Genomic DNA, 15,190 nt, shown 5'->3' with positions numbered 1-15,190 from the left:
TTGAATTTATAAATTAAGTCAAATGATTAATCTTATATTAAAATGTATCCATCTTAATATTACTATGACACTCTATTTTGGGATTATTTATCAAAAATTTAAAAATAATTTTTTATTGAAAGAAACAAAACTCAATAACACATTAAAATAAGGGAATTGTTAAACCAACCCAGGCATTTACTAAATCAATCCACCCATCATCATTGATTGCAAAACTAACCATTTTCTTTTTATTGGTTTCCAACCAATCTAGATCCAGATGTGGAGAACTTTTTTATGATGGTTAGGATAGGTGGGTAAATTTAGTAAATGCATGGGTCAATTTAACAATTCCCTAAAATAATAACAACAACAATAACAAACATTTGATGACCATATTTAATCTTGTAGAGATTATGCTAATGTAAATTTAAAGCACGTCATGTGGGGTCTTTGTAGCTTCAAAGCAAAGCATTCACAAGAACAAGCGTGAAGCTCTAGAAATTTTGTTCATTAAAGTAGTAATACACACATTTGAAGACCAAGTCAGTGCACACAACAAAATATCTACATAGGCATGGGCAGTCGGTGTCCAAGCTGATCTGTCCAGCGGATAATCGGTAACATCAGGCAAGCAACCGCTCAATCCGACGTGGCAGGCTGCCAAAATATCTACCCCAGTAACAGTCTCGCGGAGTTTGACAGCGCATCAGCGATGGTGACGCGGAGGACGAGGGAACGGTGACGGCGAACACGTTCCTTTCTGGGAACGACCACGGGAACGAGTTCTGTAGACGTTTGCAGAAGAGGGAACAAATGTTGGTGACGAGGTTCTATAACCGTTGGCCTGGCCCAGGTGCCGCTGTCTGCCGTCCCCGGATGGCCGGGCCGACGACCGCGGCAGCGGCTATTGCCGCCTAAGGCATACGTGCCATGTTGCCACCTTGGTGTGCATTTGGCAGCACCATGTTGAGCTCGAGTATAAGTAGTCGGTTCAGATCTCGGTTCTGTCACCGCCGTCTCTAAGTATACATCAGCATTCTTTTGCGCACCGATGTGAGAGATTTGGATATTCGCATTTTTTATTTTTTGCCTTGCTCCAGTTTTTTGGGAAGGGTGTGTGGAGTTGTGAATATTGGGTGGACACACGGTTGCCATTTGGATCCCCGTTGCTGCGTTTGTCGAGAGTTGGAATGCTTGATGTGTATATGCATCTTTGGCTTTAACTCAGAAGCCTGCAATCCTCGTAACTGGGGTTTTGGCGTGAGTGTCCAACTTCTATCTGTAGACGAGGGGCATTTATAGTGGTGACATTGTGTGTCGAAGTTGCTGTGAGATCTGTGAAGGAGTTTTGTAGGATTGGTTCACTCTGTTGGGGTAGACTCCCTACCTGTGTACCACATCAACTAGGGACTTTGTTTGTGTTTTCGTTTGCTGCTCTTAGAGGTAGGTGCCACCTCTGCATTGTCCTTCGCGATATAAGTGGTTTCAACGTTCGAAAGGTTCTTGTGATTGACCTGGCGTGTTGCATTGCTCTTGGTCTTTTTCCGTCTTATAGGAGGGAGTGTCGAGTTGCATCCATAGCATTGATGCCACAAAGGAAGTTTCTGAGAGCTAAGATAGGGTTAGTACCTTACAAGGAGCCGCAGAGAAGTGCACATCTTGAGCAGCAGCATGGATTATTTCTCAAAGTTTCGAGAGAACGTGGTTGATCGAACAGAGAACAAAAGTGAAAACCCCATGGAAAATGGGCATTCTCCATTGCAAGATCCAGTTTCTCAATCTCCTACTCTGAGTGAGAAAGGTCTTATTGAAAGTGTAGGAGAAATACTACAACACTCAGCACACAACATGAAGGAAGCTGTGATCGGACGCATGGATCGTAGTAGCGACTATGACGGTGGGTGCTTACCATTGTCCTTGGCTATGGAAGAGCCGTTTGGCCAGGGTGATCCTGTTCTGACTGCCGTTGTCGAAGACGACTTGAGATCATCAATTGTTAACACTGAAAAAGACAGAAAGGATAGAGTTGATCGAACCGCGGAGGAGAATCCTGCAGAGTCTGCCCATAATGCCGATGACGCTGTTTTTAGTCACAGGATGGAGTTGAACATAAAACACCTCACAGAACCCTCTGACTTGATTCAGTACAGAAACAATGACAGTGACCCTGTTCTGGAGGGTGCGGAGGATCATAGAACCATTATTAAAGCCGTGGGAGACATGGTGTTGCAGTCTGTGCAAACTGTGAGGGTGGTTCTTGGCAATCACAACGATGTGGTGGAAACCTCTCCTTCAGTCTCAAATGTGGTTGAGAAGGATCAGGAATCTGGTAATGGCAATGTGGGTGATGATGAGCACGGAAAGAAAATAGTAATGGAGAGTGTGAGTGACATCTTCACCCGTTCTGTAGAGACAGTAAAGGAGGCTGTTCTCAAACACAACACCATGGATCATGAGAATATGCAGGATGTCCGCATGGTTGTTTTAGAGCAGGAGTCTGCCAGTTCTAAGAATCTTGAAGATGAGGAAGGGAAGGGATTGATGAAGAGTGTGAAAGAAGCTGCACAAGAAGTAAAGGCGGAAGTAATGGAAGCCATGCAAGAAGTGAAAGATGCAGTCCTTGGCAATGAGACTCTGTCCAGTGTTTCAGGTGCATTCTCATTCCTTTAGCACTAGAACCATGGCTCTTTTTCCACCAGTTTGGTTCTATTGTACGCATACCATCTTGGAGTTGTTTGGCTAATTTGATAGATTTCTCACTTCTCTAATAACTCTTCCTTTGATGTGATCAGCAGAGTCCATAACCGAAGATTCTGGGGAGCGGCCATCCATGGAGTTGGTGCATACAATTGTCCATGACTGAGGATTTGATTTTCAATGTGTGCATAACAAGTATGAAGATCGAAGCGGCTATTCAGGAATGTCTTATCTATTGGTGTATATATGTGCATATTTTATTTTACACTAGAGAAAGCATCACACAGGATGTTCTTTAATGTCTGCATCACGAAGAAGTTTTGAGTAGGTTATTTCGTGGTGACACTAGCGATATAATTGAAGATTGAAAAACTCGTCAAGGTTCATCTCTGAAGATGCTAGGTACATAAAGTTATTCAACGAGGTTGTAACGATAATTTCAAATGGGGAGAAAATATTTTTCACACCAGTAATGAAAAAAATCCAAAATTTCTTAGAGCGATACTCTACGTATTGTTCTGCACAATCAGAGTTCTATTGTTTACTTATAAGGTGGTATACAATAAGTCACCTGTATATAAACTGTGTTTTGAAAAATGGTAGCAATGTACAAGAGTTTCACTGAACGATGGTTGCCAATGTAGACAATTGTAGACAGATAAAAATCAGGGTTGCCCTGCTCTTACTAATATTCTACAGTACCCTACAACATTGGTTGCATAATGCCCAGGTTTAAGGTGTCTCGGACAATGAGAACAATGCCCACAGCCAACAGTAACAAAAAACCAGACGACATAATACCCTGCTCCACTCCTTCAGGTAGCTTCTTCCCTCGCAGCGCCTCTAGAGCAATGAGAAACAGATAACCACCATCCAGGGCCGGCAAGGGCAGCAGGTTCACGACAGCTAAATTGATGTTAACAATAGCAGCAAACTGAAACAGCCCCGCAATGTCGTTTCGGGCTACTTCTGCACCCGCTGCCAATATGGCTACCGGACCAGAGAGTTTGTCGGCAGTTTGCGCAAAATTCAAGAACACTTGTTTAAGACCATCCGTGACAACTGTCAGTAATCTGGTGAATTCTTTTGTTGCTTTTAGGGATGCATCTGCCAAGTTGGCAGCTTTCACCCGCTTTGTTTTTGAATTTGCTGAGAGCTGCACTCCAATTCGGCCCCCACCATCCTTGGCTCTGTTTGGTGTGACGTCCAAGTTGACAAGCTCCGACCCGTTCCGGATTACAAGAAAATTGAGCTTCTTCTGCGGATTATCCTTAATGGTTTGAAGAAGGTCGCGAACAGATGCCTCACGCGTGCCAAGAAGGTGGCCATTCACTCCAGCTACCACGTCCCCAGGTTCAATTCCTGCAAGAGCAGCAGCTGAATTTGGATTTATTACGTGTATTACAACTCCGGGTAGAAACTCCTGTTCAAGCAACCCTACTGTGACAACTTGTCCAAAGAGAACCGTGTAGGCGAAGATAATGTTGGCTATGACGCCCGCGGAGATTACCAAGGCGCGCTCAGGGATGGAGCGGTTCTTAAGCAAATCTGGGTCATCAGGCTCGTAAACAGACTCCGGGTCGTCGTCTGGAAACCCCACATATCCCCCTAGTGGTACAGCCCTCAAAGAATACTCCACATTCTTGCTCTTAAACTTCGCAATTGGTGGCCCAAACCCTATTGCAAACTGCGTCACGTGGATGCCTTGCAATCTTGCAGCTAAGAAATGGCCCGCTTCGTGAACTGTGACAATTGCGGCTAATACCCCAAGCGCCTCTGCAAAGGATTGAGGACCCTCCAGCCCCAAAGGTAGGGCCAGTCCAGGAAGCGCAAGACCAACCAAGTATTTGCCTGATTCCTCGAAGCACATGGCTCGCTGGATCCATTCCAGTGGCTTCGTGTCTACGGAGGCCCCACTGGTGGAAACTTGGGCGTCTTCATCAGATTCCTCTGCATCTGTGAGGTGTTCTGAAATACCACTGCCCACCCTCCTTCCTCTGCTCCCCTTGCTGTCCCTAGGACCTCTAACCCTACCGTTCCAAGAACTTGCACTCGATCTGCGAGGACAAAACCGACGAGAATCTGCACTCGAACAAACCAGAGAGAAACACAATTTGATTACCTTCTGCCTTCCACCTACCACCGAAGTTTTGACCACCACAGGTTCCAATCCGCGTGTTCCACACACATGGAGGACTCGGCAATGTTGGCTACTGACCGTACTGTTGTGCAATTGAAAAGCACGCAAATAGGGAGTGGAGGGAGATGGACAACATACAGACGCTCTCGCCATGGCTATCACAAACTCTCTCGCTTCCACAACTGCAACGGAGGCAGCTGGTAATCCCCGAAATTATAACAAGACTTAACTATCACTGGGTTTGATCCCCACCCCCCTCATGGGGGAGAGGCGAGCAGGTTGGCAACCGCCGCGGTGAGCTCCGCGCCACAGAGATCGACGGAAACACAATTGCGCATCGCTCACCACTCAACACCCCCCCCTCCCCCGCCTCCCGACCTCTCCAGATGGCGCGTCGCGGGGTTGGCGGAAACCCCTCGGCGCCACCTCAGCAGCAGATGTACGGGTCTCCACCTGTCCCCGTCTGACGCGTGTCTTAGAAAAGTGCGCGAATTGCAAACAGCCACGTCATCGAAACTGAGTCGGTAGTTTTGGACTTTGAAACGATAAGCCTTACATGTATTACAATATTAAATATTTGCATTTAACTTGTAGTATAGTTTTTGGACACTTTGTTTATCTTATTCTTAAAAAATATAATACGAATATATTTTTTAGCTCAAGCAGGAAAGAAAAGATACGCTGAAAAAACCAAGAAAAGGGACAGAGGTTGAAACATACAAGAAAATAAATAAATAAAACCCAAAAACCCAGAAATTAGTTAATTACAAGATTTCAAAGGGGTCCAACATCAGACTGTGATTTTGCAGTGGACTTCGTTTTTGTTTTGTTTTGAATTCAGATTCTTATTACTTGTAATTTTATTGAAGTGACTTTGGAAATGTTTAAATGACAGTCCCTTATTTGATGTTCAGATACACCTTTTTTTTTAGCTCAAACAACATTTCATTTTCAAGAACAAGTGATGAATTTATACAATTTATACAACTTAGATATAAATTAGATATAATTTAAATAATATAAGAAAAATGGATTGTGAATTTTTTTTGTATCTAGCCACTGTAATTATCAACTACTTAATTGTTTCATATATATATAGAGAGAGAGTATTGAACTCAAAAACCGAATTTATTTTGATTTGGCACATTGGTATTTTCTTTTTCCTAAGTTGAAAGTAAAATTTACAAAGTAATCTGAGGAAATTTAGTATTTTAACAAGCATTTCTAATGTTATGCAAAAATCACCAATTTTGTGGCTGATTTGTATTTCAGAATTGTACAAGGTAATTTGCAACAAAGATTGAACATTTTCTATTCCATGATTCAAAGCAGTTGATGCATGTTGATGATGTTTCATACAAAATGAACAACTTTTGTTAAAAATAAATAAATCAACAGATTCATTAATTATTTTCCAACAGAATCACACCAACGATTTTGTAACTGAGGCATCTCAATGCTGGTAAATGTAAAAAAATATTTACATGTTTTTTGACAATAGTCAACATCATTTTCTTTGTTATAATTTAATTCAACTTCTTTTGAGGTTTCAATAACATCCTTGCATACCATGAGGACTGCATTATGTTATCAAAAAATTGTTTCTTTTCAAAGAACATTTACCTTATTTATTAAATCAAAAATCACTATCGTAAAGAATACATCATTGAGAACCAATTGTTAAAAAACAGAAGAAAATATATATATATATATATTTATATCTATATATATGTATATAATGCTTAGTTACAGATTCAAAGCCTATCTTAAGATAGGTCACCTAAAATTCTAATTAAAATTTGAAAAAAATATTATATATGTCTCTAAAATATGTTGAAATATTAAGAATACTCATGTATTCTTGATAATAGCAAATATATCCTTAACTTTTTTGATAATTATAAATCTATCTTTGAACTTGACAAGGTATAATCTTATTCCTATTTTATGTGAATCGGAGGTTTAAACCATATATTGTGCAGATTTTAGCATGACATTTTTTTGTATTAGTTGGGCCCCCTACAAATTGGATGTTGATGCCACTGTTGCTATCATGGCAATACTTCTAATAATTCTTTAAGTTACAAGCTCACTTATTCCAAGGCGAAGGGCAAAGTGCAAAGAGTCGACCAATTGCAATTGTCTTCTTTTAGTTCATGTTTTGTTTCCTACCAAGGATGCATAGCTTTTTGAATTGCATCTTTAGTGGGCAGTTCAAGCCAGAAGCCAATGTAAGCAAAACTAGATTGTTACTTGGAGACCATATAAAGCTAATCCAATACTTGAAGTAGATGAAGAGAAAGGTGTTACAATAGAAGTACAAAAGAGATAAAGTTGTTCACAAATAGAGAACTACATGTACGCATGACTTTGAATTAAAGAGGTGTTGAATTTTGTGTATAAGAACATGCTTCAAAAGAAAGTGTATACTTGAACCAAAGAAAATGTATCCCAATTGTCTTTTGTTGATTATTATGGCATTTGAAGATACTTAACATGGAGTTTCTATACATCTGCATTACATTTGTTTTTTGTTCAATATGATGACTTCTCAATGATGTGACGATTGATTATTTGATAATAGCAAAGCTGGACTTAACTTTATTTGATAATAACAAAGCAAGCCTTAACTTTATTGCAAAAAAAACCCAAATCACCCATACAAACATTGACTTTTAGCAATGATCGCAATAGTCCTCCCAAATCCTATGAAATCCAATTCTATATTATGTAGAGAAATACTAAGGCTCTATATATTAGCTAAAACATTAGAGAAGCATGCTAAGGTAGGCCATTACAATAAACATAAGTTAGTGCCATCCATGAAGCAAACATGTTTGTTAGAGCAATATCAACCACTCACACTATAAATGTGAGATAGCAGATACAAACACTCTTAAAAGAACTTTAATGTTTCAATAAGGTTCAAATATCCTACAATTTCAAAAGAAAATCTTTGATAAATAATAATGGTCGGATTTTTCCTACAAACGTCTTCTATTTATTTAAGAAACAAATGTTCATAGATTAATTTAGAACAAGCACCAATTATTATATTGTATATCATTGATAGTCATTAAAGCATTTATATGCTTTAATTACAAAGTAAGAAAAGTCTTCAAGACCCAAACATTAGTATACATCCTTATAATTATAACTTGTAGTAGTTTTTCTCATAAAATAATCTTAAGTGAATATTTGAAAATTAATTTGAAACTTTATTATTAGGTATTAAAACCTATAAGTATTAAAAAAAATGATTTGATTAAATTTGATTTTTTTTAAATAAAAGAAACTATTTAAATAAATTTATCTACATATATTATATTGTGTAGATTGAACTCATAATTGATATATATATATATATATATAAGCATTCTTACAAAAAAAATTACATATTTTTGTATATATTGCACTTTGCCTTTGGCCTCAGAGTAAGCAAGCTCATACTATAAAGAGCTATTGGAAGTGTTGCCATAGTGGTGGCAATGTTGGCATCTGGTTTGTAATGGGCTCAAATTGTGCCAAAAAGTGTCACGCCAAAATCTATGCAACATGCAATTTGGGCCCTAGATTCGTTTATAATTGAAATTATGATATACTTTATCAAGTTTAAGGGTAGATTTGCAATTGTTACAAAAGTATGGGATATATTTGCCATTATCAAGAATACAAGGGATATTTCAACATATTTCAAGGGTATATACAATATTTTCCCTTAAAATTTAAAATTTCTCATCAAAATTCTTGGTCCAAAAAAGTCATCCAAAGATGACGAGGACACATTCGTTAGTATTGTTTCATTCTCGCGTCGGTTCTTCCGCCAGTTCGCGATGATGTTGAACGTGTGACCCGTTTCGAAGGCGCAGTCTCTCTTGTTGCGACGATTGCGAGCTCAGTGAGACTGATTTTGATCTCTACAGGCCTCTCCTCTCTCTCCATCAATTCCCTCATCCTGGCACTGCCTGTCGGCACAGGAGATTGAGATTTTGGGAGCTGAAAGTGGCGCATCGCCATGGCAGCCTGCCTGTGTACCAAGCTCTCATTCAATCCCTGTTTATCTTCTTCTTCTTCTACCGTTCGCGGCACGAAAGCATTGCCTCTTGCTGCTAATTCTCAACAAGAATGTGTCTCGTTTACCGTCAATGCCACACCTCGACGAGCCGGAAGTGACAGGAGGCGAGGGCTTGTGATGAGTTCCCTTGAATCGACCTCGCCCGTGGAAGAATCGGAGGAGGTAGCCCTGCGGATTCGTGAGCAGATGATGTTAGAGAAAGTGGCTCAGAAGTATCATTTGGAAGCGAGGGTGGACGTTGAGGAGCTGTTTGATGAAGTCGATTATGCTCAGGTGAAGCGTTCAACAATTCCAGTCAATTTACGCATAGTCAGTCTTCCGAAGGTTTAAGCACGGGATTTAGGGTTTAAACTTCGTTTTTGTACTCTCTGAGCGTGGGAATCAATGTAAAGATGATCGTAGAGGACGGTGATGCGAAGTGGCCATAGGAAGAGATGCGTTAGAGCACAAATTCGAGTGACGAAGTCCCAAAGAATATCGGGTTTCAGTAGGTGCAGACCAAGGGTGCATTGTATCTATTTATCTCCCTAAGAACATTGCTTGCCCTAGACATAAAACCTCGAGAATACGTTCTTGGCTGATGTGATTTGCTTCCTTAGTGCACTTTTTCAAATACTGTGCAATCGGAGCATAAATTGGTACCCAAGCTCATGAGTCTTGAACACTGGTGATGAATCGACAGATCAATGCATTTGCAGATCGGCCCTTTTCTGGAAATCCAGCAGCTGTATGCTACCTACCTTATCCAAGGAGCGACAAATGGATGCAAGTGGTTGCACGTGAGTTCAACCTTGCCGAGACTGCATTTCTGGTGAAGAGAATTAATCCCCCGAGCGACGATAAGAAACCGAAGAAGCGCAAAGGCCTAGTGCAAGTAGATGAAAGCGGCAAAAAGCTTAAAGCTGTGAAATCGTTCACTCCAGCACCTGCTGACAATGAGTTCGATTTACGCTGGTTTACGCCGATGACTGAGGTACTCCCTTCTATGACTGGGCGTTTTGTTCCTTTTGGTTATTAAAATGCTGCTGGTATTCCTCTTTTTCCTCTAGACAAGCAATTGCGATCCTTAATAGGAGTACTTCGAGAGGTAAGCGTTCATGTAATTGTTACAGTGCTTTTATTATTTATATCCTTTTGCAATATGGTCAGTGGTGTTTTCTTTGACTGTTACATCACATATTGTGGTCTATTTAAAAGTGGGAAGGACACTGATGATTATGAAATTTCGTGTAGGTTGACCTTTGTGGTCATGCAACATTGGCATCTGCACATTTATTATTCTCATCAGGGATAGTGGACGGAAATACAGTAGTGTTTCACACAAAGTCAGGTATCCTGAAAGCGAACAAGGTTAGTGGTTATCAGGAGTTTGATGGACCACCACCAGACGAAAGAGACCCTAAACCTGCCAAGAGAAGACAACCATCTGACAAGGGCGTGGTTGAACTAGATTTTCCTTCGTCACCGCCTACCGCCTGCAGTGACTCGTCCCTTCTTTCGGAGGCTTTAGGTGGGGTCGAGATCAGATGGGTTGGGAGAAGTGACGTGGGTGATTATCTGGTGAGAATCCCACACTTCTATTATTCAGTTGGTGTTGATGTGCCCTTCATTGGGGCTTCATTGTTTTGTATTGCTCGAAATGTAAGCATCACGCGTGCTTTTTTGTTAGGATTACTACTGGATTGGCTTAATGTTGTGCCTGTTCGATTGTCTAGGTAGAGCTGCAATCCAGTGAGGATGTAGAGAATTTGAACCCCAACTTTGAAAAGATGGTGGACTTCCCTGGTCGCGGTGGTGTAATAGTTACAGCCTTGGCAGCTGCAAATACTGAGTATGACTTCATATCGCGCTTCTTCTGTCCTAAAATGGGAATTAATGAGGTACAGATTATGACGGCGCGGGTTTTGAGCACCTATTTATTCTAATATATGCAAAAGAATCACTTTAGTTTATTGCACATGAGGTTGCAGCTTCATCAGTAATGCTTTACTATTCTTCTTGGTTACATCTAGAAGGCATCTTCTATTTTTTCAGGGAGATAAATGAGTAATTATTTATTTGAGCACGCCTTGTAGATTGGTGGAGTCTTTTTGGTTTACGATGATGTGATGGGTGGCTCTAGGGTTAGGTACTGGAAATTTTCGATGTTTAGTTTGTGAATTTCTGTTGTCAGATTCAAATTTGATTTTCTAAAATTTGCATTCTTTGAGTACTCAAATCTAGCAATGATCGGATTTTTCAAGCAGGATCCAGCAACGGGAAGTGCACATTGCGCTCTGGGACCGTACTGGTCATCCAAATTGAAAAAAACTGAATTGAATGCATACCAAGTTAGTACCTTGCTCTTATGTGTTACTTTCTGCTGATTTGTCTCAAGAAAGTAGCTTATTTAGTTTTTCGTTTCAAACTTTTTCTGTCCATCCTCATTTTAGAGATTTACTTGTTAAAGACGATGCTTAGAGGTGGTTATCTGAACTTTACTGGGTTTGATGAGAGTGACTAATCTATCCAAGAGAATATTTTTATGGGTTGCAATTATTAAAACATGCTTCGGTTGTGAGCAGGCATCAGAACGGGGAGCTAAATTCCTTGTCCGTGTGGATGAGGAGGCAGGACGCTGCTATTTACAAGGTGGCGCTTTTTTGGTCATGGCTGGAACTCTCCTCGGTGGATCTCTTCAGTATTCGAAGTAGTTATCCAGTCGCTACTGTTGAGAATAGAACTCTTTAAGTAGTTGCTAATGGTCATTAGAGTACAAGTGTTGTTAAGGATATCCCATAAGGTAGGGTGCTGGTCTATAGTACATTAGAGTACAAGGGGAGGGCTGGTCCTAGGAGATATTCCATATGGATTGTAGCTTTTGGTACCTTGGTACCAGTATATAAGGAAAGGGTTGGCATGGGAAGAATTATCTCATACCACACTCTATTTGTTATAGTGCAATCTTGCTGGTCCTAACTTACTTGTGTAGAGTATGCTTTCTATGTTTCAATAAGTTATGGGCCCACATTCTCTTACCAAGTAAATTGTTCTTGCATTTTATTTTCTTTGTTGTTTGTTTGGTGGTTGAGATCTTATGGTATAGTATTACTAGTATTTTGTTGAAGTCATTACTCCTGGATTTGTGAGTGTATGAGGTTAGTGCAAGACCTTGATAGTGTCTTTGCTGAAGTAACACTAGTATTTGAGAGTTTTATGAGAAATTGAGTCATTTTGAGTGAGATGATGTGAGGGAGATGTTTGAAAGCCATAGAATTACATGACATAGCATTTCCCACCATTTAGACGTGATTTGGACTCAAAGTATGCAAAAAGTTGCAAAACAGCGAATTCTGAGTTTGTAGTTCAGCAATCTTTGAGTAGTCATATCTTTTGCATTACAACTCCAAATCAAGAGATTTTTGGACCTACTTGTAGCTTGAGATGGCATCTTTTGAGAGTGATAGCTTAAGAATGGTAGAAAAGTTTAGAGGTGACAACTTTCACCACTGGAAGGCCAAAATGGAGCTACTTTTGGCATCATTGGATCTTTGGGAGATAGTATGTGAGGAGGAAGAGGCACCTGGATTAGAGGCAAGCATGAAGGAGCAAAAGGACTTCAAAAGACGAGAGAAGAAGGCTTTTGGCATAATTGCCACCAACTTAGATGAAACCAACTTTGCTCATGTCATTTCTTGCAAAGGAGCAGCAGATGCATGGAAGACTCTTTGCAATGTCTATGAGAGTAGGAATCTTTCCAATGTGCTATGGTCAAGGCAAAAGTTCTTCACCGTGAAGATGGAAGAAGGTGAAGATCTCATGGCTCATGTAAATAAGGTAAAGGCACTTGCAAACCAACTTGCTGTTGTTGACAAGCCTTTACTTGAAGAAGATGTTGTGATGACATTGCTCTCAAGCCTTCCGGACTCCTATTCCTCCCTCATTGTGGCATTGGAGTCCATTTCAAAGAAAGACCTCATTTTGGACTATGTCACGGCAAGACTAGCCCATGAAGTGACCAAAAGAAAGCAAAAGGAGTCTATTGGGGAGCAATCAGCACTATTTACAAGACCAAGTAAGGCAAGTGCCCCTTTTCAACGTTATCCTCCTAAAACTTGTTACATTTGTAGAAAACCAGGCCATTTTGCTAGAAATTGTTTCAAGGCAAAGAGAGGAGAAAGAGAGAATGCCAACAATGCTTTTCATGATCATGGAGGTGAAGACTTTGCATTCATGGCAAAACAAACTCCTTCCATGTTTGATATGAGCAAATGGATTGTGGATTCCGGATGTACCAAACACATGACTCCATACAAGTGTTCATTTAACACTTATCAACCAATTCAAGCAACCAACGTTTGGTTAGGTGATAATTGTATGGTACAAGCCATTGGAATAGGCACCATTGTAGTGGAGGTGGTGGTGAAGGGCATAAGCAAGAGAATCACTCTCAAGGATGTGTTGCATGTGCCAAAGATGAAGAAGAACCTCCTTTCGGTGAGTAAACTTGTAACTCATGGATACAAAGTGCAATTTAATATGAATGGATGTTTTGTGAGAACCATGGAAGGCAAAGAAGTAGCAAAAGGGACTAGGAATGGCAATCTCTATATTATCAATTGCAAGAGGATCAATGGAGTGGAGGTTGCTGCCTTTGCTGAATTTCCATCAAATGAAGAGAAGATGGGCATTTGGCATCAAAGACTTGGGCATTTGAATGCCAAAAGCATGAAAGGGCTTCAATCCAAGGTAAATGGCATAGACCTTGGCCATTCTACGATGAATCTTGCTTGTGAGGGATGCATTCAAGGCAAACAACATAGGACACCATTTCCTAGAGGAGTTTCAACAAGAGCAAACCAATTGCTGGAGCTTGTGCATTCGAATGTTTGTGGATCCATGAGGACACCATCTATGAGTGGTAGTGAAAAGTGAGAGATGTGTCCAAGTGGGAGTAGTGGTGTGTTTGTGGACACATCTTCAATTCTAGCAAACAAACAAGAAGATGAAGAAGAGCATTCTCAAAGTGAAGAAGAAGAGGAAGATGCCATGATAGAAGAGCCCAATACTATGAAGACTTCAATTCCAGCAAGATACAACAAGGACAATGAAGAGAATGAAGATGAAGAATACCAACAAATGAGTAAGAGAAAGCACTCCATGAGTCATACAAGGCAGCAAGAGGTGCAAGAAGGCTCATCTTCTTTGCATGAAAGAAGATATCCAACACGTGAGAGAAGACCACAAGGTGAATGGTGAAAGAACCACATCTTTCCACAACAATTGGATGTAAGTGGGTGCTTAGAACTAAGAGAGATGTAAACGATTGAAGGTCAACAATGGGCTATGTATTCTTTGTTTGAGTGGGAGCCATATCTTTGAATAGCAATAGACAACCAAACATTGCAAGGTCCACAATAGGGGCGGAGTATTTGGCAGCAAGTCATAAAGCAATGGAGGCAATTTGGTTGAGGTTGTTATTGGAAGATATTGGACTTGTGCAATTTGAAGCTACTCCATTGAGGTGTGACAATCAAGGATGTCTTGCTTTTGGAAAGAATCCAAAGCATCATGCAAGAACTAAGTACATTGATATTGAGCATCATTTCATAAGAGAGAAGATAGAGATGGAGGTTATTGATATGATGTATTGTGAAACCAAAGACATGATGGCTGATTTGTTGACAAAAGCCTTAGTTAGAGAAGGACACAACAAGTTGAGTAAGGCATTAGGATTGATAGCTAATTGACCAATAGCAAAGTGGGAGTGTTGAGAATAGAACTCTTTAAGTAGTTGCTAATGGTCATTAGAGTACAAGTGTTGTTAAGGATATCCCATAAGGTAGGGTGCTGGTCTATAGTACATTAGAGTACAAGGGGAGGGCTGGTCCTAGGAGATATCCCATATGGATTGTAGCTTTTGGTACCTTGGTACCAGTATATAAGGAAAGGGTTGGCATGGGAAGAATTATCTCATACCACACTCTATTTGTTATAGTGCAACCTTGCTGGTCCTAACTTACTTGTGTGGAGTATGCTTTCTATGTTTCAATAGCTACTTTGTCACTGCCAGATGTCACTCTTGTACTTGATTCCTTCAGGTCGAAATAGCAGTCTCGTGGACATTAGGAATCTCATTACACTAAAATATTCCATGAATGCTAACTAACGTGATTTTAAAGTTCTGCACTACTTAACGTACTAAGTGCTATGCTGAGGTCTTAACAGTTCAAACACAGATACCCTACTCCAAGTGCCTATGAAACCATGTTATCTTTATATTGACACTGAGGAAAGTCCTTGGGTTGCTGGAAATT

At 40.3% G+C, this 15,190-nt stretch overlaps 3 protein-coding genes across 5 annotated transcripts; 2 read left to right on the top strand and 1 right to left on the bottom strand.

Moving 5' to 3' along the window:
* Window positions 1-928: 928 nt before the first annotated feature.
* Window positions 929-3,205, top strand: LOC112296155 (uncharacterized). 2 transcript variants are annotated; one of them, XM_024548406.3, is made up of 2 exons: window positions 929-2,632; window positions 2,778-3,205. In XM_024548406.3, exons 1-2 carry the CDS (start codon window positions 1,654-1,656, stop codon window positions 2,843-2,845), a joined length of 1,047 nt encoding a protein of 348 aa, XP_024404174.1. In that variant the 5' UTR covers window positions 929-1,653; the 3' UTR covers window positions 2,846-3,205. The 2 variants fall into 2 exon arrangements, with proteins under 2 accessions (XP_024404174.1, XP_024404173.1); XM_024548405.2 differs by having other exon boundaries at window positions 998-2,632; window positions 2,775-3,205.
* Window positions 3,193-5,166, bottom strand: LOC112296154 (uncharacterized). The gene has a single exon (XM_024548404.2). The coding sequence runs from the start codon at window positions 4,970-4,972 to the stop codon at window positions 3,383-3,385; it is 1,590 nt and encodes a 529-aa protein (XP_024404172.1). The 5' UTR covers window positions 4,973-5,166; the 3' UTR covers window positions 3,193-3,382.
* Window positions 5,167-8,696: 3,530 nt separating this feature from the next.
* LOC112295761 (uncharacterized) lies at window positions 8,697-11,837 on the top strand. 2 transcript variants are annotated; one of them, XM_024547690.3, is made up of 6 exons: window positions 8,697-9,167; window positions 9,577-9,867; window positions 10,128-10,454; window positions 10,610-10,725; window positions 11,141-11,224; window positions 11,459-11,837. In XM_024547690.3, the coding sequence occupies exons 1-5, from the start codon at window positions 8,835-8,837 to the stop codon at window positions 11,196-11,198; spliced, it is 1,125 nt and encodes a 374-aa protein (XP_024403458.1). In that variant the 5' UTR covers window positions 8,697-8,834; the 3' UTR covers window positions 11,199-11,224; window positions 11,459-11,837. The 2 variants fall into 2 exon arrangements, with proteins under 2 accessions (XP_024403458.1, XP_024403456.1); XM_024547688.3 differs by having other exon boundaries at window positions 10,610-10,774.
* The last annotated feature ends 3,353 nt before the right edge of the window (window positions 11,838-15,190 follow it).

This window comes from Physcomitrium patens, chromosome 19 (assembly GCF_059467195.1).
Source record: "Physcomitrium patens ecotype Gransden chromosome 19, ASM5946719v1, whole genome shotgun sequence".
Classification (NCBI taxonomy): Eukaryota; Viridiplantae; Streptophyta; class Bryopsida; order Funariales; family Funariaceae; genus Physcomitrium; species Physcomitrium patens.
Note: the sequence above shows the minus strand (reverse complement) of the source record. Positions and strands in the feature narration are given on the sequence as shown.